Here is a 20,004-nt window from a genome sequence, read left to right as displayed (position 1 = left end):
GCAGCAGCAACGAATTTTTTGAAGCCCTCTTTTTCCACATGTATGAATGGGAGCTCATCAAGGATAATCATCTCAACCAGAGTGAGACGAACAAACTTTTGGTCGAATTTCCAAGCTGACAACGCGCTGGTCCCATCCGTGCCGGCAGGTGTGAAATGCAATACAGTTTGATCACTTGTTGCATTTTTATGCTTTCTAGAGCATGAGATAGTGTGATTTTTGAGGCCATTCGTCCCATTACGGTATGAATCGGCGCTAATTATAGCTCCACATGTCTTGCACTTCCCCTTTCGCGTCTTCTCCGGAGGATCACCTTCTTCAACCCATAAAAGTGTTAATGCTTTCCAATGATCTGAACGTGCACTTCCTCCTTTCCTTTTCTTTGATGCTCCACTTTGAGCTCCAGTTTGTATTGTCTCTTCCACGTCTTCGCCAATAGGAATATCCTCTAAGACATCATCATCCATATCATCATTCATATCAATATCATCTTCCTCAACTCTATTACTATTGCGAAAAGATTCCATGACAATGTAGCAAACTACAAAACAAAACAACAAGAAAGCATTTTTAAACTGAAAATCACTGATATATGCATAATATAAACTGCCATATATGCATAATGCACATCCAAAGTATCAATCTGCAATCTGCCAAAGCCAAACGGCCCAAACCAAACAAATATGAAATATCAAACAACTTCATGTCTCCATCATAGATTCATGACTAACAATCAAAATAAACTGCCATATAAACTGCCAAAATCAGTTTCCTAAATCCTAAGTACTAAATTTGTGAAGTATACACTGCCAATACCAAAATAAACTGCCATATAAACTACATTCACATATGCACTGCCATATATGATAAAGAAATGACAATGAACTACATTCTCTGAAATGACATATATGATAAAGAAATGCCAAAATAAACTGCCATATAACTACATTCTATGAAAATGAATTCTGGAAATGACAATGAATTCTAACAACTAACAAGTCTCTCTAACCACATTGACATCAATGACAAAGAAATCTGGAAATAAATTCGAAATCTGCATTAAAAAAAAAAAAAAAAAAAGCTCACCTGTCGTCGGAACTCGGAGGCTGCTGCACGGGCGAACGGCTGCTGCACGGGCTGCTGCGGCGGCGAACGGCTGCTGCACGGGCGAGGGTCGCGGACTGGGGAGGCGGAACGTCTGCTGCAGGGGCGAGGGGCTGGGATGACTGGCGCCGACGCCGGGCTGGCGAGGGGCGAGGGGCGACGGCGAGTGGGGCGACCGGCTGGGGCTGGACGTGAGAGCCGAGACTTAGGGCTGGGAGTTCACAGTTCAGTTTGGGAATTGGGATTTGGGAGGGATGAATTGAAAACAGTACAGGGGGCGGGGCCGCGGGAGGGAATTAGGGCTAGGAGTTTTTAGTTTTAGATTTCATATGTAATTTAATTAAATAATTTAAATAGTTTAAAATTTATTAATTAAAAATATTGGGTAATTCGGGTATACCCGATACCCGATTATTTCAACCCCTAACTACCCGATCCCGAAAAAATCGGGTATCGGGTACCCTATACCCGATTTTTTCGGGTCGGGTATCGGGTACCCGATTACCCGATCCCGAAATTCCCAGCCCTATGTACTTCCAACATGGCGCTTGGCCAAACACATCAAATACCTATCGCCGGATTATTTTAATGGGCCACAAATAAGAAAAAAATGAAACGTTGGGTATTATTTTGTAAATATGCTTAGGGTGTGATATATTTGAGAAAACGCTCAAACGATGGGTCATAAACTGATATTTACCCAAATTTTTTTCAATCCAATTAACTCGCACCCAAATAACCTGTAACCCAATAAGGCTAACTAAAAACACAATGGGATAGCCCGATTGACATTCCTATGAAGGGATATCAATCGGGCCAGTCCTATCGAATTTCAGGTTAATCTGGTGCGGGTTAATCGGGCTGAGGATTTTGTCGTACGAATTAGTTGACTGAGGGAGTATCAAATCAAAGACACAAAGTTTTGAGTATTTAGGTTCAAAATTATTACTCCCTCCGTCCCATGAAGCATGACACACTTTTTTCGGCACAGGAATTAAGAAATTGGTATTTTATGTGTTAAATGTGGTAGGTGAAAAAGTAAAAATGTGAATAAAGGGTAAATTTTTTGCCATTTTTAGAAACGTGTCATGCTTCGTGGGACAGACCAAAGAGGAAACTGTGTCATGCTTCATGGGACGGAGGGAGTATTAAAATTATTCCAAAATTTATGTATTTATGCATTGATGAAAAAAAACAAAAAATTCATAATTAGTGACTTAGGGGGGTTGTATTCGTTCAGGATTTGAATAGATTTAGAAAATCTATAGATTTCACACAGATTCTTCATGTATTTTGGAATTCTAAACAGATTTTGAACGAATTTTGTATGGATTTTAACAAGAATTTGACGTGATTTTTACGGATTTGAAATCGACCATCCCAACGCTCGTTGGAGTTAATTGAGCGTTGGGACAGCTCCCAGCGATCGTTGGGTTCCAGCGACCGCTGATTCATAAAATTTTAATAGTCGTTGGGTGCCAGTGAAAGAATTGAATCTCGCAGACATAGAAAACGAAAAATTCAGATCACCTGATGAATAAAAAAAGAAGCAAAATCACCACTCTTGAACTTCAATTATCACTTCTTCGCAATTAGCCAATGGTGGGCCACACAAACCATCATTGCGGAGAAAAGAAGTTAATGGAAATCCCGCGAAATTTGATAGCAATTGGCCGCGTAGATGATTTCCCGAGAGGTGCCAGCGACCGCTGGGTGCCAGCGATCGCTGGCTTCTTCGAGCCGCGGCCGCTGGAACCCAGCCGGTGCTGGAATTTGAAGAATTTTGAAATCTCGTAATTAGAGGTCGGATTTGTTCATGTGTATTTTTTGAATGAAATCAATGAAAATCAGTCCAATTTTAAAATTCATAGATTTTTAAATATCTCTAAATTTTCATAGATTTTTAAAAGTTTGAAACGAATACCTCTGGATTTTTATAGAATTTTAAAAGTTTTGAATGAATACCTCTAAATTTTCATAGACTTTTAAAAGTCTTGAACGAATACACCCAAATTTTAAAAGTCCACATAAATCTATTAAAATCCGAATACACCCCCCTTAGTGTATTTCGGTTTGGGCGAGAAAATTCATTTACTTCGCCGCTGCATTTTACACAGTAGACAGAAAATAGAAAAGCTGAAATGTCTCGGCGGCGCCGCTGCTGCTCCGACTGCAGCGTTTTCGGATACCCATTCCGACATTCTTATTAGAGAATCGGTAAGCACTCTCCCTCATATTTTCCCTTGTTTCATATGAAAATGACCGTCTTTGAAAATTAGGTTAGACCTTCAATTCCGTATGCAGATCTTGTCTGCTGAAATTAGTTTAGAGCTGAAATTAGGTTAGATCTTGTCAGTGAAATTTAGGTTAGAGATTAATTATAAAAAAATATACGTTTGATAAGCAGATGGTTGTCTGATTCTCTGCATTTCAGATATCTAGTTATGTTTTGGGTGGATAAAACACATGTATTTGGGTTAACAGTATTTCAAAATTAGGTTACAGCTGAATTCCGTATGCATATATGTTTCACAACACAAGAAAGATTTTGTCTTTGAAATTTAGGTTAGAGATTAATATAAAAAGACATTGATATCAATCATATGCATATGGCTGTCTTATTCTCTGCATTTATGTTTTGGGTTGATAAAATACATTTATACAAATTAGTGAAAATGGTTAGTCGATTGATTAGTAGAGTGATGATGTTGTTCCAAAACAAAAATTTGTAGATAAGACATGTTTATGACAATATCTGTATTCAATAGGCAGATGATAGACATTTGAAGTCGGGCTTATTATTTCCGGAGGTGTATAAAGGGGATGCCAACAAACATAGGGTCCCTCCCCACAGACCTATTGTTCGAAATCCTCCTCCGTTTGCCGGCCGATCATCTCTACGAGAGAGTGAGGCTCGTGTGCCGGCGGTGGTACCACATTATCCATTCTCATGCCTTCATCAACGCGCAGATGCACGGTGCTACCTGTGGACTCCTCCTATCACCCCTAAATGATAATAATACTCTGCCACTTTATGTAACAGCTGACGCAGATGGTGGAATCCACACATCTGAGCTAAATCACATCTCCAAATTGGGAGTTCTTGCTACCTGCAACGGTTTGGTTCTGGAGTTGGACGACAGACGCTTCCCTCGTCTTGTGAATCCTACAACAAAGCAGTCATTCCTCCTCCCTCGAGGCGTGTCCTATGCCGTGGTCGAGTATGGTTTTGCATACTCTGCAGCTTCCTTGGTGTGTAAAGTGATTGCACAGCACAATGTTTTCCACTCGCCACCACGCCTACAAATCGACTACGGTCTTGACGTGCTCACTGTTGGAGTCGATGAGTCCTGGAGGAAGGTCGAGGATGTTTACCACCTCCCCGACTATGTCAAGCGATTTTTCTTCAACAAGGCTCCCTTGACTAGTGAAGGTTTCTTGCATTGGGGAAGGGGGAGATACTGCGCGACGTTCGATGTGGAGACGGAGAACATTACACTGAGTGAAGTCCCTCTTCCTCATCAAGCTTACCTTGAACGCGACTATTTTTATCTGTCAACTGGGAGGTGTCTGTCGCTCCTGGTTGCGTGTGGGGATCTGTCGTGGGAGGTTTGGGAGATGAAGTCAGAGACAGGCGAGTGGAGGAAGGCACTGCCCAACGTCGAGTTGGGAGCTGAGAAATGCAGGATTCAACAGTTTTCTGATCGAGCTCTTGAGCCACTTGGTTGGGTTAAATATCCACAGGTATTGGCGTTATATTTTGGAGCTTATTATTCTGAAAAGCAATGCCGGCATTGCATTTTCTACAATCTTGATACGCATCAACTCGACTCCATAGAACTACCACATTCCTATAGTAGAGATTATGATGCTTTTCCGCATAAGAATAATCTGATATGGCTAAGTTAAAAAGAGTATTAGAATTGTTATTGTTTATATTTGGTTTAGTTAAAACAGTTCGTATATATTATTTGCAGATATTTTGATGTTGGTTTAATATATTGAAGGATGATATAACTCTTTCTAGAGAATATTTATGATCACTTTGAATGGATTGTGACCTCACAATCACATTGCTATTCCATTGCAAATCAGTGCGTATTTTGTTTGAGAATATTTTGAATGGAATTATATAATACAAGCTCAAAAGCAAGGCAAAATCATTTGGTTGTAAATTTATCATTGGAAAAGAAAGGATAAATGAAATTTCACCCTTCAAATCCTTCATTTCTTTTCCCACATTTTCTACTTGACCCTTACTCATTCCTCATTTACACTACGAAGGAGGGATACTATTATCACACCATTTTTGGAGGAATAATATTATCCCTCCTTTGTAGTGTAAATGAGGAAAAGGGTCAAGTAAGAAATGTGGGAAAATAAATGAAGAATTTAAAGGGTGAAATTTTGTTTATCTTTCCTTTTCCCATGATAAATTTACAATCAAAGAGAACGCACCCTAATAGGCAAACTCATATTTGTTTGTTCCTTTATTTGCTATAACAAAAAATTTATGGAATATATATATGTCAAGTTAGCACACTGTCATAGATGATACCAACATGATACATTCAAAACCTATATATATTTCATACAAATGTAGACTCTATGTCTACATATATGGAGTAATATAATTTTTTATTGATTGAGCAATCTTGTATGCAAGTGCTAAAGGTATGGATTGACAAAGCAAAAGAAGATTTGTAACACTTGAAGAAGATATATTGATGCTTCAGTGCCAACTGGTTTGGGATGATGAGAAGTGGTCTAAACAATGCACCTTTTCTTTACCAAATAAGAGATGTTTTGTTTAATTAAAGCAATCAAATGTCTTTTTCTTTTTCATATTAACAAACAAGGTTCTAAATTCTAATTTCCCCTTTTCTAGTTGAGCCTAAAAAATAATTTGTCCTAATTGAGCCTAAAAAATAATTTTTGAAAATTTGTCCTACAATTGCAAGCCCATTTTTTTTTTTCATATATATTTGCAAAATGACCAAAGTTACGGTCCTAAAAACCTTTGGGCTCTCAAATTTAATTTAATTCATCATATTTTATTTTCTTTCCCAATATATTATGTTCACGTTTTAAAGTTTTTTATCCCCATCAAATATATTTCCTACAATTTATACATAAATATGATAGGAAAATAATTTGTCTAAAATGTAAATTTAAGAAAGAAAAAGAAAAAAAAGAACTATACTTTTTGACATGTGGTGGTACCATCCGAACTAACAATTTGTCTAAAATGTACATTTTGAAGGCAATTACGCATAGTGAAAAATTAACAAATTTTTAAATAACCCTTAAATCTCAAATATTTTGTTCAAGTTCTTGGGTCCACACAAGAGAAAAAAATATATAAGGAAAGAAAGAAAAAAAGTCAATATATATGAAGAAAATTAAGTTATATATACATTGAGTCGGGGCCAAAACACTCACTTATATTAAAATCTATTATTAAAAAGATAATATTTCAATTTGAAATTAATTCAAATTTGAGTGATAATTTTGGAGCTATAATAAAATTGAAGGTTTATTTATAAACTATATTTTTCTTTCTATTAGTGAAAGAGTAGTAGCATATTGAAGGATGATATAGATTATAGTCAAGAGAAATATATTAGTTATTTTTTTAAAATAAATTTTTGAGCCCGATTAGTCCGATGGGCTAGCCCAAAATTCAAATATTTAGGGTTAAAGTTGAAAATTTCTAACTCGAAATTTTTTTCAACCCAATTAGCCCGCACATAAATAACCCAGGGTTAGCCCGAAACCTGGTACTGCTGCATTTATTTGGGCCCACACCCCCACAGAAAATAGAAAAGCTGAATGCCTCCGCGCCGCTGCTGCACCAACGGCAGGAATTCGGATGCCCATTCCGACATTCTTAGTAGAGAATCGGTAAGCACTCTCCCTCCTATTTTCTCTTCTCTTGTTGTTTCATATGCTGATGGCTGTCTTTCAAAATTAGGTTTTCGTATGCATATATGTTTCATAAGACTAGATTTTTGTCTTTGAAATTTAGGTTTAGAGATTAATATAGAAAGACATTCATATCAACGATATGTCTTGTTCTCTGCATTTAAGTTTTGATAAAACACATTTATACAAATTAGTGAAATTGGTTAGTCGATTGATTAGTAGATTGATGATGCTGTTCGGAAATAAAAATTTGTATTCAATAAGCAGATGTTACACATCAGAAGGCGGGCTTATTATGTCCCGAGGCGTAAAAAGGAGAGGCCAACAAATATGAAGTCCCTCCCCAAAGAGCTATTGTTCGAAATCCTCCTCCGATTGCCGGCCGATCATCTCTACCAGAGAGCGAGGCTCGTGTGCCGGCGGTGGTACCACATTATCCATTCTCATGCCTTCATCAACGCGCAGATGCACGGTGCTACCTATGGACTCCTCCTATCACCCCTAAATGATAATCATACTCTGCCACTTTATGTAACAGCCGACGCATACGGTGGAATCCACACATCTGAGCTAAATCACATCTTCAAATTGGGAGTTCTTGCTACCTGCAACGGTTTGGTTCTGGAGTTGGACGACGGAGATTACCAATCCCGTAGTCTTGTGATTGTGAATCCTGCAACGAAGCAGTCATTCCTCCTCCCACCATTGCCTACAGGCGTAGCCTATAGCCTGGACCAGTATGGTTTTGCATACTCTGCAGCTTCCTTGGCGTATAAAGTGATTGCACCGTACACTGTTCACCACTCGCCACCACACCTAGAAATTGACTACGGTCTTGACGTGCTCACTGTTGGAGTCGATGAATCCTGGAGGCACGTCGAGGTTCACCACCTCCCCGACCATCTCAGGCCATTCTTCGATGAGGCTCCCTTGACTAGTGAAGGTTTCCTGCACTGGGGAAGCGGGAGATTCTGCGCGACCATGGATGTGGAGACGGAGATCATTACACTGAGTGAAGCCCCTTATGAGTACAATGAATGCGACTATTATTATCTGTCGACTGGGAGGTGTCTGTCACTCCTGGTAGCGTGTGGGGATCTGTCGTGGGAGGTTTGGGAGATGAAGGCAGAGACGGGCGAGTGGAGGAAGGCGCTGCCCAACGTCGACTTGGGAGCTCAGAAATGCTGGAATCAACAGTTTGCTCCTCAAGATGGTCGAGTTCTTGAGCCACTTGGTTGGGTTAAATATCCACATGTTTTGGCCTTGTATTTTGACGACTTTTATTGGAAGGAAAGCCGGCCTTGCATTTTCTACAATATTTATACGCATCAACTCCACTCCATAGAGCTACCGAAAAGCTATACTGAACGTTATGCAGCTTTTGTGCATAAGAATAGCCTTCTATTTTGACGACTTTTATTGGGAGAAAAAACGGCATTGCATTTTGTACAATCTTGTTACGCATCAACTCGACTCCATAGAGCTACCGCGAAACTATACTAGAGGTTATTGGGCTTTTGTGCATAAGAATGCATCTCTGATGTGGTTAAGTTAGAAGGGTATTAGAATCGGTATTAATTGTTTATATTTGATCAGTTGATATATTATTGCTTATAACGTTTCAGATTTTGTGCAGATATATATCTGATGTTTATTTTCTCAAGATACATGATTTGGCAGAATATTTTAACTTGTCATGTTACCTTTTATTAGTGAAAGAGTAGTAGTATATTGAAGGATGATATAACTTTTTGTGAGAATAAAGAATAGATCTTAACCATATAAATGAACAGATCTAACGGTTAATATTTATTGTAAATGCATGAAATTATATACAATTTTTAAATAAAAAATACTGATTTAAATTCGAAAAGGGTGGCATAGTAATTTGAACACGGTAAAAACGGCTGGCCCGAAAATTACTCCACATTTACTGTGCCCCATCGTCTTCTCAACCACCGCATACCAAACCTAGTATCTCACCGCATACCAAACCTAGTATCTCAAGGGTTTTCTCCGGGGAATCGGCGACTGCTACCAATCTTCTGGAAATCGGCGAGTGCTGCAATTTTTCGGGGAATCGGTGAATCAAAACACTATTTCGAACAAACATTCAACAGGTGAGTCTGTTGAATGGCTTTTTTTCATTTTTTTTTTCATTTTTGCTTGTTCTTTACTTTTGATTTTTGTAAATGGTGTTTGCGATTTTGTCCGAAAATTTTCTAGGAATATTATGTGTTTGCGATTTTGTGTTCAACAACTCATGATTTTGTTCGAAATTTCATAGGTTTTTATTTTGTTCGAAATTTCAATATGATTTTTTTGATTTTGTTCGTTCTTATTTGGGAATTTAAGATCTGAAAATATTGGTTGATATAGAGATTATGAGATTGGGTGTTTGAATTTGTTCGAAATTTCAATTGGGGTTTTGATTTTTGACTTTAAATAGAACATGCTTTCGACAAGATCTTGGGTCTTTGATGTTGAAATCTCTTTTGGGTGCTGAAATAGAACATGGTGTCGACCAAAAAACGTAATTTGGTCCCACCTTAATTTTACACTTCTTTGTCTTTTGGGTATTGAATTTTCTATAGAGCTTTGGGATCTATGAAATTACCAAAAACAAAATATGGTCCCCCACTAGTATTACAGTTTATACTTGTTCATTTTACTATGGTTTAAATGTCAGATAATGTGTGGTTGTCCTATTAATGTTGTAGGAATTCTGTTGACTATGGGTTCGGCAAAAGGCAAGGAAAAAGCTTTAGAGGGTATGGATTAGGTTTAATGGTTACGAATATAGTTTATTTTATATTGTTGCTAATTGAACATTGCATAACAGATGGTACAACTACTCACAAAGGAAGGAAAAGACAAAAAGGTGTGATCAATATTTTTAATATGATACATTGCATAACAGATTATTATTTTTTATTTAATGAATATAAAATAATGTATAGGCGAAGGATCGTCATCTGCTCGTGAAGCAAAGAAGAAAAAGATCGGCGAAACATCAGAAGTGAAAAATATGGAAGGTATATAACATATTCTGTTCCTAACAAATGAGTTTACAAATGAACTCTTTGTAGTTTATGTGTCAGTTCAAATGAGTTCTTTGTATATTATATGTCTGTTCAAATTATTTGTAATGCCTGTTCGAAATATATAATGCCATCTAATGTTACTTGTTGTGTTCTTTAAACTAATTAGTATGTTCAATATATTTAGGATTAGGATGGCTGATTTACATATTTACATATTTACATATTTACAGATCAATCCATGTCAAATGAACCAAAGAGAAAGAGGGCTAAAAAAAAGTTATTTGCAAATCCAAAGAATGTCAAATGTAGAAGACGCGTTCTGCAAAACAAAAATGGTGTTCAGCCGAAGGAAAAAGCAAACCATCCGAAGTTGAAGACGCGTACAACAACTAGAGCTTTCTTCAAAAAATTGGCTGAATTGAACGATGCCCAAAAGGCTGCCGTCGAGGATATTGGTTTCGGAAAGATATTGGACTTTAATGTGAATAGGGTGCCATCAAAAATGGCATATTGGGTGCTGGACAGATTCAATAATAGGAATTGCACACTTGAGATTGATAATTTGACCAAGGTCCAAATTGTGGAAGATGATGTCTACAGGGTGTACGGATTTCCCAAGGGAAAAAAGCTCATTAAGGAATTTGAACGCACAGCAGTGAACGAGCTCTTTATAGAGTGGATGTCATTCTTCGGCGTTGTGAACAGAGATAAAATCAAAATAAAGGCAGTGTTACGTCATTTGATTGACTGTGCAGATGGCGGGACGTGGTTTAAGCGCCATTTTGTCATTGCTATGTGTTTCTCGTTGATGGAGAGTTGCACTAATGGGACAGTACATCCGTACATATTTGGAGCTCTGGCAAACATCAATGAAATCAAGACCTGGAACTGGGGAGAGTATCTACTGCGTTGTTTGATAGATCACAAGAGATCATGGATGGCGGACAAGACAAAAGTATTTGGTGGGCCGACATTGTTCTTAGTTGTAAGTATTCTGTTCATTAAAAAAAATATATGTACATATATTTTGAATAACTTATGATATACATTCTTTTTATTGACTTGTTCACTTTTTGGTGCAGTTTTTCTACGTGGATAGAGTTCAGATCGGTAGGGAAACTGTGCCTAGAAGTTTCCCTATTTTCGTGCACTAGGAAAGAAAAACTTTGTGGGACCGTCAGGAAAAAGAGCTAGACGATGATTTCTTTGGTGGTGGTGCCGTTGTACCACCAATAGATCTGCCAGACGATGAGTACAAAGCTGAAGAAACATGTGAAGATGCAGACGGTGAATACAGGGGTCCAGTGGCCACACAATTGATGAAGGACGCAATAGTAATTGGTGAAATGATCCATAAAGCACGTGAACTAGTCCATAAAGTTTCAGCTGATGAGAAGGACTCAAAGTACTTCAAGGATAGCTGGGTAGCAGCTTCAAAAATTATAGGAGTAAAGATTGATGTCGATGGGAAGTTGCGTTCTAAATTGCCTGAGGGAATGGAACCTGAAACTGACCCATATTGGTATATGGACGAAGTTCACGCTGCAGTTGATGCAGCTTCATCTAATGCTTTGCATGAGAAAACAAGGCATGTGGATGCGAATGTTGATATCCCAAGTTTCTCGCTGAACGTTGAACAAGAATTCGAATATCCTGAAACCAATGTAAGTGTTCTTTCTTAAGTGTTAAAATATAATTCTGTTCGATTTTACAATTGTTCTGTTCAAATGCTTTATTTTAAAATAGTAATAGTTTAGTTCAGTTTGTTTATATGTGCTTGTCTGTTCGTTTATTTGCTTTATTTTGTTCGTTTATTGGTTTGACATACTATTTTATAAAATTTTTGTCAAAGGATGGTGTTATACATGGAAGTGTGACTGAAAACCATGGACAAAACGGTGGAGGGCTAGGTGACGTGTCTGAGGTTGATGCAACAAAGGGATTGACGGATGATGTATGTTTTAAACAAACCATACATTAGCTTTTGCATATAACATAGTAAATTATCATAATGTATATTTATTTATTTTATATGTTTTTTAATAGCAGGTTTTGGAACAGAATGAAAGACAAAATATAAATGAGACAGACACTGAGATTCAGAATATCGATGTTGTGGGCAAGACTATCGCGATAGAAAAGGTTAGATAGTGAAGTACTGCCACCTTCGGCATGACTCTAATTATATTCGAATATATTTATCTGATATGGTCATTTATTGTTCTTAACTTTGTCAAATGATTGGATTAAGGATGGAATCCTTCCTGAAAATGGTGAAAGCATAGTTGGTGAAACTGAAATTGCCGTTAGTAACGAGACGATGGTTCAAAGTGTAAGGGGTCAGCTAGCTGGTTCAACCATGAATGAGGTATTTGATTACTAACCCTAAATATGATATGGGTATGAAATCTATAATCCATTAAAAATGGAGATTTTACTATTTTGTTTATTCAGGTTTTAATGGATGCTGCAACTGGAAGTGAAAAGGTTCAAGGCGACGATGTTAGTGGCGCTGCCGTTGTTAGGCAGGAGGTCAGACGTTCCAACAGGGTAAATTGTCAAGATATGTTCGTTTGAGTATTATACCTGTTCGTTTTATTCTGTTATGTGTTCTTATACGTGTAAAAAAATGTATGTTGGAAAATGTCAGGTTAAGGGGATCCAGGTGGGTGATGCTGTGAAGAAAGCAAAAAAATAATTCGATATGGTTGTATGTTAATTAAATAATTTTAGCAGGTTGACGAGAACTCCAAAACAATAGTTGTGGTGGATCGATTATCGTTACAGGCCATTGACACAAACGTATGTGTCCTTTTGAATTGTTTATATTGATGGCTTGATGATTGTATCTTATTTTGGGAGTGTTTGATGATCTATATATATGAATTACTATTATAAATCCATTTGTAGTATTCAATCATTTTCATTTTCTTTGAAGATTATTAGTCCAGAAAGACGCGAGACTAAAGCTACAGGGAAGAGCATGTTCTTGCATACTTTAAAATTCCGCTCGCCCTATTTTCAACGTGATATAAGCACTTCAAAACCGTTGAAAAAAAATGAGAAGGAGTTGGGATTTTATGCCATGTACTTGGACAGTGGGGAGAAGTAAGTCGTTATTTTGTTGACTTTTCTACTTTAAATATATTGCTAGCTAGGTATTTTGTTTATATTATTATTTTTATATTATATGTAGCAAGGAAATTTTATTCGAATTGATGGATATACAAGTAAGGCATTTTGAGATGTTATCAATGAGAAGAGGCAATGTGGTGAACATTTCTATTATAGATGCATGGACGCTAGTTCTGAACTGGAAAGAGCAATATCGATCAAATAGTTCACCACTTCGGTTTTTTTCTACGGCCAGCCTATATGTAAGTTATATATTTTCATATTCAATAAAAATAGACTCTAATTTACATTTTACTATTTTTTTAGCTCGATAGCATAGCTCCGCAAAATTTAAGTCTTGAATCACAACGAGCTAAATTCTTGATGGAGTTATATGTGGAGTTGATGGAGTTTGGAAAAAATCCAGTTGGGAACATTGACATTGTCACACCCCAATTCTTGAACGAATAAAATATAATCGAGGTGCGACTAAATCATAGAAATAAACAAGGAAAGAACCTTGTGGGATTCAAATAATAGGATAAAAATAAGGGATCACCCTTTGAGTGAAGAAAGACAAAAATCAGGTGATACTAATCAATCAACAACATTCTAAGCCTTAGGATCATAAGTTCAGTTTCATGTTTCCGATAACCAACGTTAAATAACATAGAGCTAGAAGTTGAGAGTTTAAGCTCGATAAAACATAATTCAGAGTTTAACATAAAAGTCTTAAGTTAGAGAAACAAAAGACAAATAAAAGCTAGTGCAACAGCGGAAGACAAAATACGGAGTTGAACCCTAGCCTCAGCTCTGCCCCGTCAGCACCGACCAATTAACCTGAAAACATTTGAAAGTAATTTTGGGCTAAGTACTAATGTACTTAGTGGGCTAGCATTTTTATAAACATTTCATAATCATAAGAGCAGTTTATCCAATTATTCATGACATAACTTAGAAGGTTTTAAAACAAAAAGAACTTCCAAGCATGTTAAAGTATTTCATTTTATTAGCGCGCCATTGTCACACTCTGTTCTGTTACTCGCTGTGATCCCGGACCTTTTAGCCACCGACGGATCCCTCATTCCCATGACACTTGCCCTGAGGACGTAACTCAGACAAGTTGAATTGACCTCGGGACGCTACCCGGGCAGGCCTTACATGATACATGCTCCGGAACACATCCAGCCAAGCACCCTTATAACGCCTCTTACATGAATTAGTGCCCGATGGAGATCAACCCACCGAAACAACTAACAAGTGTACACAATTCTCAAACAACGTGTTAGGTCATAAGAGAACCTCGATCGATCCATGAATTGCGAGCCTTAAACATAACAGAGCGCACAAAAATATTTATTGGATAAACATTTTTTATTTCATGAAACATTTAAGCTCATTAGCTCAATCATACATTTGGAAAATAAGCCCACCTGTATAGGCAAAGCCTGTCGTTTAACCTTATCTCTGAATCGGAATAGCAGTGCTAGTCCTCCTGATGCTCAAAGCCTACAAGAAATCTATTCTTAATAGGTCTCCTTGAATTCTAATCTTAAGTCATGGTGAAGTGCTTAATATTCTATGATTCACTTAGCCGGGTTTTCAAAATTTAAATAAATAATTAAACTTTATCAGAGTCTAATTAGTAAATTTAAACCAAGTCATTTTTCTTAGTAAAAATGCAGCCCAATTTATTTAATAAGGCAGTCCACTTTGAATTAAAAATATAAAAGCCCAAGTGAGATAAAAAAATCAAAGCCCCAAACTCGTTACGCACCTATACTAAATCTTTCATGAAGCATCATTTAAAATAAACTTTGATACATAGAAAATAATTCAACAACTTGAGCACTTAAGGGGTTGTTTTGCAACAGACACCAAATCTGCCTCGGATCTCCAAATAAGGCTCCAAAAGACATTCTGGAAACTAGACATTTCAAGGATCATTCTCCAATTTGAATCGAATGAAAAACAGTTCAAACGAGCAAGATATGCCCTCTCAAAGATGGGTATTTAACAAACAAAAATATAAAAATTTCAGATTTCCAGATTACAACCAAGTCAGTGGGCTTTCTTTAAAAATTCATATCTCCCTTTACAAAACTCCACTGGGAACCCCAAGGGTCAATTCGGAAACTAGGGAGAGATCATAACACTCTCCAGTTGGATTTACTCCAAGAAAATTCATGGTTTAGAAGATATGATTGTCTAAAGTTCAGTGCACAAAAAGAGTTCAAGTTTGGCAGATTCAGAACATAAATCGGAAAAACCACTTTAGGCTTCACCAAAAATTCTAAAACTGAACAAGTAAGTTCCCAACATGTCAATGAATATTCAGTAGAAAGATATGCTTGATAATTAAAGATTTAAGTCGGACTTTGAGACCTCAAAGTCGTAGGTTTGTAAAACCTACTGAATGGTACAAGGAATAAGAACTAGATTTCAAGAATTTATACCGGTTGTTTCCCTTACTCAAAAATGGTGAGGCCGATGCCAAAAGAAAGCTACGGGAGTCTAGAGTGACATACTCAAGTTTCAAAGGTTTTCACCGACTGAAACTTGACTTATGGCCTCCCAAAGATGGTTTACAAAATATATATTCCAGATGGGCAGTGATGTTTAAAAATTCATAAATACAACATGAGAGCTCTAAATATTCTTAAATTTTACCATAGTATAGAAAACATATTAAACACGATACACAATTAATTTGGGAATTTTTGGGAACCGTTTGGATGGCTGGAATCGCCTTGCAATACACTGCCGGAGCAGTGTGCTTATGGCAGATTCACTGCCTTACCTCATGCACGGTTTTTCACCCAATAAACTTTACCAAAATAATCATCCAAAATCATAAAACATATCCTCACATAATATAGCACACATATGTGTAAAAATCCATGGTCTTAAAGCATTTTCTATTGAGAAAAACCAAAGAAAACTCACCCTCGAAGCACAATCTTCACTCTAACTTTACGTCCTAGGTTTCCCACGCTCTCCCTTACTTTGATACTACTCTTGGAGCTTAAAGGCTTCTATGAATTCCAACTTTGGTTGTGCAGAGAGAAGTAAGGATATAAGGGCATGACTAAAAGCTATTTTTTTTTTTACAAAGCGTAGTGGTATGAAAACAAATTAGTGGTGGTAGGGAAAAAGATTAGTGGTAGGGAAAAGAAAATATTAGTGGTGGTAGGGAAAAAGATTAGTGGTAGGGAAAAGAAAATATTAGTGGTGGTAGGGAAAAAGATTAGTGTGGTGGAGAGGTAGGTGATTGAATAAAATAAAAAGTCTTCCGGGTTGTACTATGAAAACTGTATTAATCGTTCAGTGTTTGCTTAAATAAATAGCTCGTGTAGATGCTAAATGCTTAATATAAATAAATATGCAATGCATATAAATTTAATAACTAAATTTACAAATGTTTTTGTAAATCATTTTTGTTGGAATTAAAATAAATTCATTTTCTTTATATCCGGTGTGAATCATCCTGACTTCTAAGTTCAAAATTACTCTAAATTTAGCTAGGAAAAAGCGGGGTGTTACAGACATGGTACGCAACTACTTTTTTAAATGAACAGGAATTGTACTTTACTTTATAATGTAAGTATTATTTATAAATATATTTGTTATTGGACAGTTTTTCTTCCTCGTATATGAACAAGAACGATACTTTGCACTGTGTGTGGATTTAAAAAGAGAACGAATCTTTGTGCTGGACAATCTCATAGACATACCAGATGACATTGATGTGATGAAGTATGATAGCCTCTACACCAAAGTTGTAAGTATTTTGAAGTACTATCGATGTATACACAGATGTTTATACATGTCTGAAGTTACAAATTTTTTATTAAATTGCAGCGTACACTATTGGCGTATTATCTAAACGACAAAGAAGAGACCATCAAGGCAAAATCGGTGACTAATTCCAAGATGCATATTGTCAAATTGAAGTGGGCGGACAAGAGAAATATATTGGACACAGCTATTTATCTTATGCGACATTTAGAGACCTTCATGGGAGATAGTTCGTCAAATTGGAAGTATGACATGTCTAAAGCAAGTACACGACAAATCTCTCGAATGCGCGTGAGCTATTGCTCGTCCATAATATCATGGTCTGGGAACGAAGTGAAGAAAGTGATTGAGGAGAATGCTGCAATTGAATTAATATCATAAGATATGCAGTGATCCATCAGTTAACATAGATTCAGTCTTGGTTGGTTGAGTTAGATTGATTTCTAAATAAATTTAAATTATCTTGAATTTTGAACATATTTAACTTATCACTTCCAAGTGACTTGATCGTGTTTTAGAGATATTATGGATTTCGATTGTTTTTGAGATGTTATTGATTTAAGTTGAATTATCTTGATTTTTGGACCTATTTAAATTGTTTTTATTAATTTATGGTATTTTTTTGTAAGTGTTCTTTATTCAATTGGGCTATTTAACTGTATTTAAATTGCTATTTAAAGTGTAATATCTCAAATTCATGTCCAAGTTAGTATAAAACCAAAATTTTAAGTTAATGCCTTTGATCATATTTGGAAAATGAACAAAATACATTAAAATTTGAACAAAGTAGATCAAATTATGAACATACAAAATGTCGCCACAACATGGGTACAATTTTTCCATACGTGAATTTCATGATGTTGTGAAAATAAAAAAGTCACCAAAATGATATAAAACAAAAAAAGTCCACCATCGTTATTGAATATTAAATAGATAAAGGTTCACTATAAAAAAAATACTCAACAAGATTAAATAACGTAGATCAATTAGAAAGCTTATTTCAAATTCATGTCCAATGGTTCTTATTATGCAAATGGTTCTTTACAGTAGTATAATTTAAAATCGTTACAAAAATCGATTGTAACTTATAGGAAAGTCTATCATATTAAGATTTAATAAAACTTAATAATGCTGTTAAGATTGCATTAAATTTTGAACAAAACAAATAAAAAAATGAACATACAAAATATGTCGCTAGAAAATGGGTAGAATTTTTCCATACGTGGATTTCATGACATCATGATGTTAACTAGATGATCTATACGCATAATGAATAAAAAAAGTCAACAAAATGATATCAACTAAAAAAGTCCAGCATCGTTATTGAAAATCAAATACATAAAGGTTCACAATAATAAAAAAAAAAATCAAAAAGAGTAAATCACTTAGATCAATTAGAAAGCTTATTTGTTGGGCAATTCCTCGAATCATGATGCCCCATCGTATTGCATTTCTTGCAATTACGCAATGGCTTCTTAGCAAGATCCATGGCCTTCTCTTGGTTCGATTTTCTTCTTCCACCTGCGCCACTGCCTTTCGTTTTGGATATGAGAGGAGGTAACACAGATGGTACTTCCGGTGCTGTAGTACCATAAAAATCCTTGAAAAGCCTACGCTTAGCTTCTAGCTTAGACTCTGTACTGCCCTCCTTCGCAAATCTTTTTTCAACTTCAATCAGCGCTGCAAGGAGTTCTTCACGTAGCACTTGATTGTCACCAACATACCCAATACAATTGCCAACAATGTTGAAAAATTTATTGTTACCAATAACAGAATTTTGGCTTGGTACACTGCCTAGCTCAAAACCAGGAACCATGGCCGACAATATACTATATTTGCTCCAGCGAATTGATATGTATTTATCAGGAATTCTTTCAACTTGCAATGTGCGAAATGCAAGAAAAATGTGTTTGCACAGAATACCTTTCCTGACGAACAGATTGCAGCTGCAAGATGTATAAGTGTCCGACAGTCTATGTCGCACCACGAATTTCCCATCAACATTGTCATGCACAGTATATATGCTCTCATCAACTTGCTCCTCCATCTTATACATATTGCAATGGGTTTGCGAATCATCTATCTCGTCTTGTACCTCCTTGAATATGTTGTTGGTGTATATGGTTGCAGCATGCTTCTCTATTTTAAGTCTCGTCTTCATGGGTAGAACGCCAGTCTCGTCAGCAAAGGTAGTCTTATGATAATTATGTCGTTGAGCCTCCAATGCACTGCAATATTGCATATAAAACAACATAAGATTTGCATTCTTATGGACAAACCGTTTGAAGTAGCTATTCTCGCTCTCTGACAACGATGTAGTTCTGAATAATTCACTCATACTGACATCTCTAAAGTATGCAGGGATCCAGTGTGAACGATCATCGAACATATCAGAAAACCATCTATTATCCGACAGGTCGTACTCATCCATAAGATTTTGCCAATTCTCCTCAAAAACAGCAGGCTCATCAAATTCAGACCAAACAATATTCCCAAAGTTGGTTTTGAACTCAGTGCTATCCCTCAGTCTTTGCGGCATCTTCTCAGCAACCTTCATTGTAATATGCCACATGCAGTATCTGTGACGTATTTGAGGCCAAACTGCCGCAACAGCCTTTTTCAACCCTGGATCTTGATCAGTTATTAATAGTGGTGGGGCATTTCCCACGCATTCAACAAACTTCTCCAAAACCCAAGAATACGAATCAACATCTTCTCGAGATATGATAGCTGCACCAAAAGACAAACACTTGCCATGGTTATCCCTACCCGTGAACGGTGTGAAGATCATTTTATACCTGTCAAAGAAAAAAATGTATCTTTAATACTATGAGAACAAAACGGAAACAAATAAATGTTCATACTACAACAATATAAAAAATAATAAAACTGACTTTTCAACCTATTTGAACAGTTATCAAATACAATTCGAACATTCGTGTTAAAATGTTTGAACACAAAACTAAACAGGAACGATTTTAATAAATAATTTGAACACATAAAGAAAAAAGAACAAAAT

At 36.4% G+C, this 20,004-nt stretch overlaps 3 protein-coding genes across 6 annotated transcripts in view; 2 read left to right on the top strand and 1 right to left on the bottom strand.

The window, feature by feature from the left end:
• The window catches only part of LOC130994897 (heat shock factor protein HSF30-like), an 87,597-nt gene that overhangs the window by 40,758 nt on the left and 26,835 nt on the right, over positions 1-20,004 (bottom strand). The gene's annotated exons all lie outside the window — the stretch shown is intronic.
• Positions 3,164-5,195, top strand: LOC130994901 (uncharacterized). 3 transcript variants are annotated; one of them, XM_057920030.1, is made up of 2 exons: positions 3,164-3,321; positions 3,877-5,195. In XM_057920030.1, exon 2 carries the CDS (start codon positions 3,928-3,930, stop codon positions 5,011-5,013), a length of 1,086 nt encoding a protein of 361 aa, XP_057776013.1. In that variant the 5' UTR covers positions 3,164-3,321; positions 3,877-3,927; the 3' UTR covers positions 5,014-5,195. The 3 variants fall into 3 exon arrangements, with proteins under 3 accessions (XP_057776013.1, XP_057776012.1, XP_057776014.1); XM_057920029.1 differs by having other exon boundaries at positions 3,873-5,195; XM_057920031.1 differs by having other exon boundaries at positions 3,870-5,195.
• Positions 6,921-8,636, top strand: LOC130994879 (putative F-box protein At3g52320). The gene is made up of 2 exons (XM_057919996.1): positions 6,921-7,008; positions 7,297-8,636. Exons 1-2 carry the CDS (start codon positions 6,937-6,939, stop codon positions 8,437-8,439), a joined length of 1,215 nt encoding a protein of 404 aa, XP_057775979.1. The 5' UTR covers positions 6,921-6,936; the 3' UTR covers positions 8,440-8,636.

This window comes from Salvia miltiorrhiza, chromosome 7 (genome assembly GCF_028751815.1).
Source record: "Salvia miltiorrhiza cultivar Shanhuang (shh) chromosome 7, IMPLAD_Smil_shh, whole genome shotgun sequence".
NCBI lineage: Eukaryota > Viridiplantae > Streptophyta > Magnoliopsida > Lamiales > Lamiaceae > Salvia > Salvia miltiorrhiza.
Note: the sequence above shows the minus strand (reverse complement) of the source record. Positions and strands in the feature narration are given on the sequence as shown.

Excerpts from the sequence above, each read along its gene's own strand:
- LOC130994901 (XM_057920030.1), top strand. The coding sequence starts at position 3,928 with ATGCCAACAAACATAGGGTCCCTCCCCACAGACCTATTGTTCGAAATC.
- LOC130994879 (XM_057919996.1), top strand. The coding sequence starts at position 6,937 with ATGCCTCCGCGCCGCTGCTGCACCAACGGCAGGAATTCGGATGCCCAT. Across the intron at positions 7,009-7,296 it reads ACATTCTTAGTAGAGAATCG|ATGTTACACATCAGAAGGCG; the intron begins GTAAGCACTCTC and ends TTCAATAAGCAG.